At 46.4% G+C, this 12,908-nt stretch overlaps 1 protein-coding gene across 1 annotated transcript in view; it reads left to right on the forward strand.

The window, feature by feature from the left end:
* The window catches only part of SARC_09758 (hypothetical protein), a gene marked incomplete at its 5' end in the record, with an annotated part of 11,505 nt that extends 1,061 nt beyond the window's left edge, over positions 1-10,444 (forward strand). The window contains 7 exons of the mRNA XM_014296222.1: positions 483-1,037; positions 1,730-2,540; positions 3,633-3,765; positions 4,820-4,985; positions 5,982-6,128; positions 6,507-6,677; positions 7,499-10,444. Of these exons, the coding sequence (XP_014151697.1) occupies positions 483-1,037; positions 1,730-2,540; positions 3,633-3,765; positions 4,820-4,985; positions 5,982-6,128; positions 6,507-6,677; positions 7,499-10,045 (4,530 nt within the window). The 3' untranslated portion in view covers positions 10,046-10,444. The remainder of the gene's footprint in view (positions 1-482; positions 1,038-1,729; positions 2,541-3,632; positions 3,766-4,819; positions 4,986-5,981; positions 6,129-6,506; positions 6,678-7,498) is intronic.
* Positions 10,445-12,908: the final 2,464 nt, after the last annotated feature.

The raw sequence follows: 12,908 nt of genomic DNA on the forward strand, positions 1-12,908 counted from the left end.
TGTAGTATTACTGTATCTAGTACTTAATGGGTGTAGTATTACTGTAGCTAGTATTTGAATGGGTGTCGTGTTACTGTAGTTAGTTTTTTATGGGTAAAGTATTACTGTATGTAGAACTGGATGGATGTAGTGTTACTGTAGGTAGTCTTTAGGCCAAGTATCATTGTAGGTAGTCTTGATGAGTGTATTGTGTCAGTAACTAGTACACTACGGTTGACAACTACCGGCATGTGTGAGTGCAGAACTCGGGCAAAGGCAATTCGCAAATCCAGACTTGGTGATACCTATCGGCACCCGTTTTATTGAATATGTAGGTAGTCATAAGACAATAACAGCGGTAGTCCCAAATAGTTCGATACCTCAGTCAAGCCATACGGTTCAAGCAGCTTGGAAACCGATTCTTACGACGGGAGTCTCGAGACATGTGTTGTACATAGCACTCAACTCAAGGACATACACCTTCATTACGCACACGGTCACAGACACCCACGGCGAAGGCCAAGCGGGACGGTACACTCAAATCAGCCAAGACGCTCGCCAGAACAAACCTGAGGAAAGCCTATGGCAAACTGGGCAAAACCCCAGGCAAGGCACGGGCACGGGTGCAACACCTAATCCAACCCAAGAAGGTTGGACAGTTCATTGCACCTGCACCTGGAAAGTACAAGGAGGTCCGGGACAGGCCTGCACCCGTGCATGTCCGATTTGCCGAGACAAATGTGGTACACAGTATCCCTGCGACCGGAAAGGCCGCTAAGATATCAATACCGGCCATCGCGGCCCAACAGAAACAGGGCAAATTAGGCCCAAAAGCAGTGGACCTGAGTACGGTAGTCCTGGGCTCGTTTGATCCATGGGTCTTCAGTCGCGACGTGCACGCAGCCGAGGACAGGGGTAGTCAGAAGGCGGGAGACAAAGCAAGGAACGTTAATGATGAGGATACAAGTGACAGTAGCAGTGACGCGGATAGTGACGACGAACGTTTTGCACTGCTGCCGGCGTTTCCGATCATGCAGCAGTTGACTCTTCCCAAGATGGTATAGTTGCGTGTGTTGGGGTATCTGAGTGAATGCAGACAATGTGTATGTGTATATGTATGTTAATGTGTATGTGTATATGTATGTGTACGTGTATGTGTATGTGTATGTGTGCGTGTATGTGTATGTGTATGTGTATGTGTATGTGTATGTGTATGTGTATGTGTATGTGTATGTGTATGTGTATGTGTATGTGTATGTGTATGTGTATGTGTATGTGTATGTGTATGTGTATGTGTATGTGTATGTGTATGTGTATGTTATGTGCATGTGTATGTCTATATGTATGTGTATGTGTATGTGTATGTTTATGTGTATGTGTATGTGTATGTCTATATGTATATGTATGTGTATGTTTATGTGTATGCGTATGTGTATGTGTATGTCTATATGGATATGTATGTGTATATTTATGTGTATGTGTATGTGTATGTGTAGTGTATGTGTATGTATATACACATGTCTATATACAAATGCATGTATGTTTATGTATATGTGTAGATATGTGTCGAATCATCCAGAGTGTTGATTATACGCACAAACCTACTAAGGAAACATGCTGAATATTGGATTAGCTTGTAGATCATCTATATATAGATATATCACTCTATGAACCTCTCTGTACACATAGATGTATGATTACATGTTTGTCATGTGTTCATGTATTTCTCCCTTCCGTTCTCGCCACACAGCCCAGCCTATCCACAACTCAAGACACCCAATACGACGCGCTGCTCAAGTCTGAAGGGGAGGATTCAGAACTCATTGGTTGCTATGACAACCTGCTGAAGCAATTCCCTGCGCGTACAGAAGATGGCCGGGACGAGAGTGGTTCTGTGGTGTGGGTGCCGAAGGGCCATACAACTACTATGAAGAAACAACCCCTCACCAAAGAACAGGCCAAGCTCGAGCTGGAAAAGTACGCCGACGCATTCCGAGACGCGGATTTCAGAAGCGGGACGGACAGTGATAGCGACAGTGGCAATGGCAGTGACAGTGATAGTGATAGTGACAGTGATATTGGTAGTAATGATGGCTTGGGAAAGGCTGGTATTGGTACCATGCTTGATCGAGACAGGGAGAATGCACGCGTGTTCGCACAGGCCAAGGCGTATGAGAGCGGGCAGCAACGATCTGCACGACAGAGGAAGGATGAAGATGAAGATGAACATGGAGACGAAGATGAAGACGAAGATGATGATGGAGATGAAGATGAAGATGCGTATGAAGATGCGTATGAAGATGTGGCTGATGATGGCGGGTATGCTACCATTGAGGAGAGTGCGCATGAGGGCGTGCGCAGGGCTGCATTACGCACAGCCCAGGCCATTCTGGAGAGCGGCAGGAAACGTCCACGAGCAAGCACCAGCGAGTCGGAATCCGAGGCGGAGTCCGAGGCGGAGTCTAAGGGGGGTGGCCCTAAAGGGGGTGGCTCTAAGGGACAGGGCCAGCCCGACGAAGATGAGACACCACTCTCACCCGAAGTGGTAGACTCGATAGAAGGTGTGTGTGTTTTGTGTGCGTGTTTGTGTGCGAGTGTATGGGCGTGTGTATGTATGTGTGTGGGTGTGGGTGTTTGCCACAGACGACTCATGTGTTTGGCGCCAATAGGGGTTTGTATGAGTTCTATTTATAGAGCATTTCTTATGTGGTTGCTATGCAGAGATTGTGAGTAGCTCGTAGTTGCGTATACTGTGCATGTTCACTGTATGATCGATTTAGGCGCACTATATATGGAGAACTATACACACGTCTACGTTTGCACACAAGACAGTGACTTCGTCTATATCAGCATATACATGCTATACGTATACGCATATACATGCTATACGTATACGCAAATAGAGGCTGCACGTATGCGCAAATACATGCTATACATATACGCAGATAAATGCTGCACGTAAGCGGATATACATGCTCGTATACGTATGTAGAAGCTGCACGTATATGTATATAAAAGCTGCACGTATGCGGAAATGGAAGCTGTACATATATGCATATAGAAGCTGTTTACATGCGTATATAAAAGCTGTACGTATGTGCATATAAAAGCTGTACGTATACGCATATAAAAGCTGTACGTATACGCATATAAAAGCTGTACGTATACGCATATAAAAGCTGTACGTGTACGCATATACAGGCTTTAAGTATACGTAGAAAAGCTGTACGTATGCGGATATACACACTATGCGTAAACGCATATAAAAGCTGTACGTATGCGCATATACATGCTATACGTATACGTATAAAAGCTGTACGTTTATGCATATAAAAGTTGTACATATGCGGATATAGAAGCAGTACGTACATGCATGTGAAATCAGTACGTATACGCGTATAAAAGCTGTACGTATGTGCATATATACACTATACATACACGTCTCACAAGCATAAGTGTACCCTAAATAACGCGGTATTGGGGCACCGTCCATTACAGTTGGCTGCCGCAGCCCCCTCCAGCCCACAATCCTATCAACTCAGACCAGACACCCCTGCCACGCTAATCAATCAATAATCGTTCAGTACACACGTGAACATAGAAACATAGCTTGTACCTGACCACATGCAAGTACGCGTCGAATACACACACAGCGCTGCCTTCGTACCCGCAAGTATGCGGCAAACGGCTGCGGTTTGGCGAGGGCGGTGATGCCGTGGAAGCTTACAACGAGCCTAAGCCAGTCAACCCATTTGGAGAGGACAACCAGAAGTACTGGCACCAGAGGTGTGTGCAAAGGCGATAGGGTGTGTGTGGAGGTATATGGGAGGTATTGTAGGGTGTATTGTAAGGGGTATTGTCTGTGTAGGTATAAGCCGTGGACGACATGCGTACAAGAAATCACTTGTATTTCGGGTGTATGTATATGTTTAAGAGCTACATCTTTTCAGTAGGCAAGCGTGAATGAAGGCGGCCTGGTGCCATGTCATGTACGAGTGCCCTGCAGTGAACAACTTTCAATGCATGCACGTATTGCATGTAGCCTGCGGGCCTGCAAATTGGACCGGGAGGTCAACAGGCCCTAAAACTAGGGATTAGGGGCAGTAGGAAGATCATGGATGAGACACACACACAGGTTATGGGCATGTGTGTGTGCATGTGTGTGTGCTGGAGCATCGCTGTATTCAACTCAGTATAAGTATAGACAGTCTAGCTGTAGTCCTCTCAGTATAAGTACAAACAGTCTAGCTGTAGTCAACTCAGTATAAGTACAAACAGTCTAGCTGTAGTAAACTCAGTACAAGTACGAACAGTCTAGCTGTAGTCAGCTCAGTATAAGTACAAACAGTCTAACTGTAGTCAACTCAATATAAGTACAAACAGTCTAGCTGTAGTCAACTCAGTATAAGTACAAACAGTCTAGTGTAGTGAACTCAGTACAAGGGCAAACAGTCTAGCGGGCGAATGTGTACTCGTCAGCACACACAGTGGCCGCAGATATGTATATGTGTATATGCATCAATAGAAACATCTCATTGCGTGCAGATAGGAGTTGTGAGTGTAGCTACGTGTATTTACCCATAGCAACATGTCATTATATGCAGATACAAGCTGTGAGTGTAGCCACGTGTATTTACCCATAGCAACATGTCATTATATGCAGATACAAGCTGTGAGTGGAGCTACGTGTATTTACCCATAGCAAAATGTCATTATATGCAGATACAAGCTGTGAGTGGAGCTACGTGTATTTACTCATAGCAACATATCATTATATGCTGATACAAGCTGTGAGTGTAGCTACGTGTATTTACCCATAGCAACATGTCATTATATGCAGATACAAGCTGTTCAGTAAGTTTGACCATGGGGTGTGGATGGATAAGGAGGGCTGGTTCAGCGTAACACCTGAGGCTCTGGCGGAAGAGATTGCGCAGCGCTGCGCTGTGGAGGGTGTCAAAGTGGTGATTGACGCCTTCTGTGGGGTAGGAGGCAACACTATACAGGTGTGTGTGCGTATATATATATATATATATATATATATAAGTGTGTGTATGTGTTTAGGTGTAAGTGGAGAGAGAGTGTGTGTATGTGTGTAGGTGTAAGTGGATTGTGAGTGTGAGTGTGTGTGTAGGTGTAAATGGAGTGTGTTTGTGTGTGTGTGTTGGTGTAAGTGGAGTGTGTGTATATGGGCATATGCCAACACATGCATGCATGAATGTATGTATGGATTAAAGTCGCACATTTGAACCCATATATACGTGCATGTATGAATGGTTGTACATTTAGAAAAAAACAAGTAAATGTCTGTTATATTTTGCTGAGGACGAGGGCGTGCGAATGACGTTTGGTGAGTATGTGGTTTTATGAGTCGAATCCATCCAGGACGGTTTAGGGTGTAGGGTTTAAGGTTTTATAATAAATCTGAGTCGTGTGCACGTGTTGGGTTCCTAGCCATCGGTTTAGGGTCATTGCACACCCATTGCTATTCGGCTAAATGCACCCTGAGCTGGAAGAAATAGATATACACACTCACTCGCATCCTTAATGACAAGGTCATGGTATAGTCATTAAGGTCATGGTAAATAATACACACACACTCACATCCTTATTGACAAGGTCATGGTATATAATACACACTCACTCACATCCTTATTGACAAGGTCATGGTTATATAATATGCACTCACTCATACATCCTTATTGACAAGGTCATGGTTATATAATATACACGCACTCATACATCCTTATTGACAAGGTCAATGGTTATATAATACACACTTCTTCATACATCCTTATTGACAAGGTCAATGGTTATATAATATACACTCACTCTTACATCCTTATTGACAAGGTCATGGTTATATAATATACACTCACTAATACATCCTTATTGACAAGGTCAATGGTTATATAGTATACATTCACTCATACATCCTTATTGACAAGGTCATGATTATATAATACACGCTCACTCATACATCCTTATTTCGTACCGAACAGTTTGCCAAGATGTGTGATAAAGTCATTGCCATAGATATAGACCCTGTTCGGCTCGAATGCACGAAACAGAACGCGCGCATCTATGGAGTGGAGGACAAAATCGTTTACATCCACGGAGACTTCATGCAACTGGCCCCTTACTTGAAGGTATGGTACATGTACCTACTTAGAGGTATGTTACATACATTTACCTACTTAAAGGTATTTTATATACATTTACCTGCTTAAAGTTATGGGATATTTATTTACCTACTTAAAATGTGTTACATACATTTACCTACGTAAAGTTATGGTACATGCATATACCTACTTAAAACGTGTTACATATATTTACCTACTTAAAGGTACTTTGCATACATTTACCTACTTAAAGGTGCAGTCATGCATTTACGTACTTATAACGTGTTACATACATTTACCCACTTGAAGGTATTGTATCCCAACTGAGCTTCTCCCGCCATCAACACCCACCATACGCTCGCTCTGTCATATATCTATTAATAGAACTGCCTCATACGTATCTAGGCAGATGCAGTGTTCCTGAGTCCGCCCTGGGGTGGGCCGGATTATCTCAAAGCCGAAGTGTTTGATGTGAAGACAATGATGAGCCCAGACGGCTACGACATCTTCCGCCTGGCCCAGCTGATCACACCCAACATAGCCTACTTTGTACCACGCAACTGTAACCTCGAGCAGGTATGTTATAGGTCGTGTCATGTATGTTATAGGTCGCATGTATGTTTTAGGTTATGTTATGTGTGTTGTATGTTGTGTCATGTATGTTATAGGTTGTGTTGTGTATGTTGTATGTTGTGTCATGTATGTTATAGGTTGTGTTATGCATGTTGTATGTTGTGTCATGTATGTTGTATGTTGTGTCATGTATGTTATAGGTTGTGTCACGTGTATGCGAGAGTATACAAGTGGTAGGTAGGTGACCTGACAGTGATCTCCTATCACACTTCACATACACCTTATGCCCCCAACGTAGTCTACTGTGTATAGCGCAACTGTATCGTCAAGTAGATATGTCATATCATGCATGTGCGAGAGTATGTAAGTGATATTCTATGCCCTGGCTGTGTCTCTACCCCTTCCTTCTGTATTTCTTCGTCCTCAGAATATCCCTTGTTCACTTCAACGTCTCATCTCGTCTGTTGTTTGTGAATGTGACTTATTTTCTTATTTTAACCTTCGACTTCCCATTTCGTCTGTTGTTTGTGAATGTGTCGTGTTTTCTTATTTTAACCTTCGACTTCCCATTTCGTCTGTTGTTTGTGAATGTGACGTATCTTCTCATTTTAACCTTCGACTTCCCATTTCGTCTGTTGTTTGTGAATGTGGCGTATCTTCTTATTTTAAACTTAGTCTTCCCATTTCGTCTGTTGTTTGTGAATGTGACGTATCTTCCTATTTTAACCTTCGACTTCCCATTTCGTCTGTTGTTAGTGAGAGCAGTCTTCCAGTCATGTAGACTCATCTTCTTTTGCGCATCTTGATCTGGGGCCTACTTACAGTTGGTACATCTCGCAGGCGATGGGTTTGTGGATGTCACAAGACATATGACATTCGGGAAGGTGAAGGCTATTACGGCGTTCTATGGCGATCTAGTAGTGGATCCGTATCTAGGGGAAATCAAGGATACGCACGATGCCAGTAACCATGGCGACAAAACACAGAGTTCGAGGAGCCGAAGGAGAAACAGAAACAAGAGACAGCGACTGAACGAGAAGGAGGCGGATGAAATTGGCCAAGCTGCAACTGCTACCGGTTCAGCGCAGCCGGACAAATCTATTAATAGCCCGGACGATGTGATTGGTGCAGCGCAGCCGTACAAATCTATTAATAGCTCGGACGATGTGATTGGCGCAGCGCGTTCGTCGGAGTCCGACTCAGACGGTTTGTTTAGTAGCTCGGTGCGGCCCACTGAGGCTGCTGCCAGTGCGGCTGAGCTGGCGGAGTTGGCTCTGGATGAATCTATAAATAGCGCAACCCTAGAACTAGAAACCCTGCGCGATATGGTGCTAGACGAGACCATCAACAGCGCCGTCCATGAGCTGGAGACGCTCGAGGATTTGGTGGCGCGCGCGCGAGCGTTTGCGGGACAAGACGCTGTCGCCAAGGAGGAATCCGACAAATCCGACAAATCCGACAAGTCCGACAAATCCGGTACGGGCGTGACCGAGGAGGTGATGTGGGGTACGGGCACGCTGTCTGACACGGATATGTACACACAGTCTGCGTCATCCACACAGAAGGCAGCGGATGCGCTGACCGGACAGGGCGGCGGCGAAAGCCCTGGCGACGATGTGAGCGATATCACCATCACGCACACACATACGCACACGCACACGCACACACACACACTTGAAGACGATGGAGTGGATGTGGCGGGTGCGGATGAGGATGAAGGTGTGCACGGCGGTCTTGAGCGTGATGAGATGACTGCGTATGGGTTTAGTGGGGCGCGGGTGATCCAGGACATCAACAGCCGCAGCCATGCAGCGTTGCACACGTATCTGGGGACGAGTGTGGGTGTGGTGTCTGCACCAGAGAGAGCGGGGGCGGGGGATAGCGACCGGGACAGGGGCAAAGACATCGGCGGTAACGGTGCGGGTGAGGGTGAGGGTGTAAGTGAAGCTGAGGATGGGCACGTAGTGGAGAATGGCAATGGCAAAGAAGATGAAGATGAATATGAAGACGAAGATGAAGGTAAATATGAAGACGAAGATGAAGGTGGAGGTGAAGATGAAGATGAAGTTGAGGACAAACACGCAGCTGTAATGGCAGTAGCCGACGGTGTAGGGAGTGACCATGGCGAGGCCGCGTATGGGCGCGGCTACTGCGGTCAGAGCGAGAGCGAGAGTGACGTGGAGGGCGAGAGTGGGCTGTCGCACAGTGTGTTTGAGGAGATTGATTCGGTGGACGACATCCCGTCGTATCCGAAAGTGTGTGGCAAGCGCATGAAGTTCAGTGACAGTGACGACGACGGTACAGAGGTGGCGGTGGAGGCGAACGCCAACAGAGGGGTGGTGGCTGGGCACAAGGCTGTGGGGGAGAGCACAGGAGTGAAAGGCGGCGAGACGGGGCGTGGGAGTGATTCAGGCGATGAAGAGGAAGAAGAAGATGGAGATGAAGATGGAGATAAAGATGAAGATGAAGATGAAGTAGACAGACAGGAGATTGGAGAAGCATATGTAGACGAACAGCTACGCGTTGGTGATAGGCAGAGCGGCAGTGAGGTCGATTCCGGCAGTAACAGTAACAGTGACGGTGACAATGACGGTGACGGTGACAGTGACAGTGACAGTGACAGTAGTATGCATGGAAGTGGGGGTGTGGGTGCAGAGTCTGAGGTGGAAGAGACACTGGACGACCTTCCAACGTATCCGAAGGTGTCGGTTAAGCGCACCAAGTTCAGTGATGACGAGGCTACAGGTACCCACCAGGAGGTGTGCGGAGCTCAAAGTACCGAACTTCCCGCGGCTGCAAGCGATGGTATTGACGGCGGCAGTGCTGAGGCGTCTGCGGCGGATGCCTCGAGCTCGGAAAATAGCGGTGCTGGACAATTAACGAGGCATCCCAACCGCACCGATGTGCCGCAGGAGATGGCGGAGCCCAATACATCGGATATGGTAGAGGGAGTAGGCGTGGCGCGTGAGGGTGTGCACGACAGTGAGGTCGAGAGCGAGTCAGAGTATGAGAGTTCCAGTGAAACGCTACCGGAGCCATACACAACGCCGATGTATATGGACTCGGCCCAGGGCAGCTCAGGTGTCGTGATGTCCATAGACACCAGCGTGCTATCGGTGGATACGAGCATACTGTCTATGCAGAGTGACTACGAGAGTGCCGAGGAGGGCGATGATTTTGTGCCCAGTGCCAGCGGTGTGGGGAATGGGGGCGGCCACGGCAGTAGCCAGACCACAGAAATAGTTGTGAGTCAGACGACCACGACATACACCAGCACACGTGCACCTGGCACAGGGCCTGGGAATATCCAGGACATTAAAGGGGTGCCGTCCGGAGCGAGGGGCGATGACGTATCAAACCCTAAACCCTAAACCCTAACCTATCAAACCCTACCGCTGTGCGAGTGCCCAGCTGATGGCCCCGTCCGCGGAAGGCAGTGGGGGTGGGGGTGCGGGGGATCGAATGAGTGCACGTTGTGACTTAGCTGCATGCGTGGTAGTACAGTCTACGTTGAGAAGCATTGTTTGTCTGCGGCTGAGTGTCGTGCGTGTGTCTTGTCTGAGCTGGGTTCACACGAGTATGTGTCGCGGCGTGTGCATGTGTTCTAACGCACGGCAAGGGAACTTGCAAAAGAGTGGGGGATGTGTGGATGCACTTAGGGATGGCATAAAGTAATCGCCAGCCGTAGGAGACACTACCCTCTCTTGTTACCTCTTGTCAGCTACCATCCTTGGCGGAGGTCTCTACCATCAGAATAAGCGTGTTACACACACGCAGGAGTGTACGACAATTCCGAAGGGTGTAAGTCAGATACATATCTTACTTACAGGCGGCTATCTGCGTGCAGGAGCGCTCCTTCCCTGTACCATGTAAACGACCACGTACCAAGCTCTCTGCGTCGACTGTGGAATCGTGTGGTCTCACTGTCCTTCAGGAATTGTCGTACAACTCTCCGTCCGTCTGACACTGTTGGGTTTCTCTAGGTGAGGGGGTTGGCTATACGCTACCGGCGTCCAAGTCAAGCCGTGTCCACACGCACGAGGACTGAGTGCACAGAGAGTGGTTGGGGCATATCTATTTTAGACTGCGGTTCGGAATGTGCCGGCGAGGGGGTGGGGCTGTTATAGCCGAAATTCGGAGAATTGGGAGCGATATGGTTTTGAGATGTCCTTGTACCACAGTTATGTTTCAGCAAATTGTATCGAATCGATGGGCTGTAATTAGTTTATCAGGTGAAAGGCGTGGACCAAATGGCCCTAAGTACAATTGCTTAGAATCGTCGGGCTAGCTTGCGCACGCACACCTCGGATGTCAGGTGAAGCTATCGTCTTGTTTTGTCTACCCCGATTGAGCCTCGATTTGGTATTGAGTCAGAAGGCGTACACTCAACTGCCCCACCTTTGCCTGCGTGGAGGAGTGGAGAAGGATGTCTTCTTTAAAGTCTGTTCCGAACTTCTTGTAGTAGCGTGCTTGGGCACGCTATGCTAAACCCTAAAACTTCAATCGCCCTCCCTGTGCGTGCGCCAATAAAACAAATCAGTGGACAACTGCGGTGGTGTCGAGTCACGTGCGACACTATCTGCACACAAAAATATGCGCTAACGTATTACTTCACTATCTACCACTGCCATGGTCATGTCCATGTGTCATTCGTGGCATTTGAGGGTTCGAACGATTCCGACACTCTTTGTCACCCTCAGTAAAAAGACATCCACGGGAAGGGAGCACAAGACTATGTAGATAGCGCTAGATTAGTCTGTCTAGCTGTGTTTCCAAGATGACAGTATCGGTTGTTATTCCGAGGGGCCTACAACACAACTCGCAGGAGAATCGGTGGGATGTATGGCGACTATTGAGCATGTAGTGCAGTTTTCGGTCTCTGTAGATGCGAGGACGACTGGCACACATGGCAAGCCGTTAACGCCGCTCTCTATATGCGACAAGGCGAATGCAGCCATACATTTGTATATTGGGTTGATTGCTGGTATTTATCTGATCGAGATATTGTGTGTTTAATACTGATTAATACCCAGCTGTAGTATGCCAGGTCAGTAGATTGCGTCACAAGTTGGTTACTCAACAAATCTGACACACATCTTTGCCTCCCAAGTAATCCGATGCACATATCCTGTATCAAGCAAATACCAAACACAAATAGGCAACGGGTTTTAGATTATATAGATACGTGATTTCGAGATACTCTATATGGATTTCCATTTCAAATTTCAAATTTCAAATTTTAATTGAGGCGGTTTGCAACTAAATTAGGTCTCACTTCAGCGGTGTTGTTTGGGCCGGATATTTAAACACAGCACAGTATTTGTGAATGGGTGGCTCCTCCTTTTGGCCAGTCCACACAGGGTTACTACTATTTTAGTATTTCGCTTCCAAACTTGCTGACAATTTTAAGGACCATGGTTTCGGTTAGATTTTAACGACTGTAACACCAGTGAGCAGTACCATACAAATAAATTTAAAACACTCAAAATAGAACAGACATATTAGAGATTCCTTGGCATTTACCATCAGAATGGAATTTGACAAGCCCCAACTACCGCGTTTCCTGACCGGTCAATACTAAGCCTCAATCAGCAATGATCCACAATCAGGGTTATTTTAAAACACAGATTATATAAAGAGCTCTGCAGGGGACACTGTTATTCGTCACACCATACTCATCGAGAATGCGAACCAAAATACACGTCGTGCAGCTATCGTTTTGAAAGCAATCACCATCTTCCGTGCTGCCCTATCTTCCCGTATGGTCAGAATCACTTCTGAATTATGGGCGAATATCTTGAGCGTTGTAATGGGGGTATTAGTATGGCAGTATTGGCTGGCTCGAAAATAAAAAGATATTCCTGAAGAATTCACCTTTAGAAAGCTGGAGAGAGCATGATGCGCCCCCCCCCCCCCCAAAAGAAGGAAATAAAAAGATTCAAGTCTGTAGCCTTTCCACAACGGAAGATGATGCAGTGATCGATGATCTGGGGTATTTAACCTCGGACTTAATTCTTATGTATCGAGGGTTATATATTTGAATATGTCATTTTTAATCTAGCGTTGGTCTGACTCTGCTATAGGTTCCAACTATGTGAGCTCATGATGAAGCGGATAAAATTGTAATTCTAAAAAATACTACAGATACAGTCTAGAAAATTGACGCGTTATTTATGGAAAATGTTTTACTTCAATGGAAATATTTAATTTCATTACATTCGTACACGAAAAGCT

This window comes from Sphaeroforma arctica, assembly GCF_001186125.1.
Source record: "Sphaeroforma arctica JP610 unplaced genomic scaffold supercont1.1033, whole genome shotgun sequence".
NCBI lineage: Eukaryota > Ichthyosporea > Ichthyophonida > Sphaeroforma > Sphaeroforma arctica.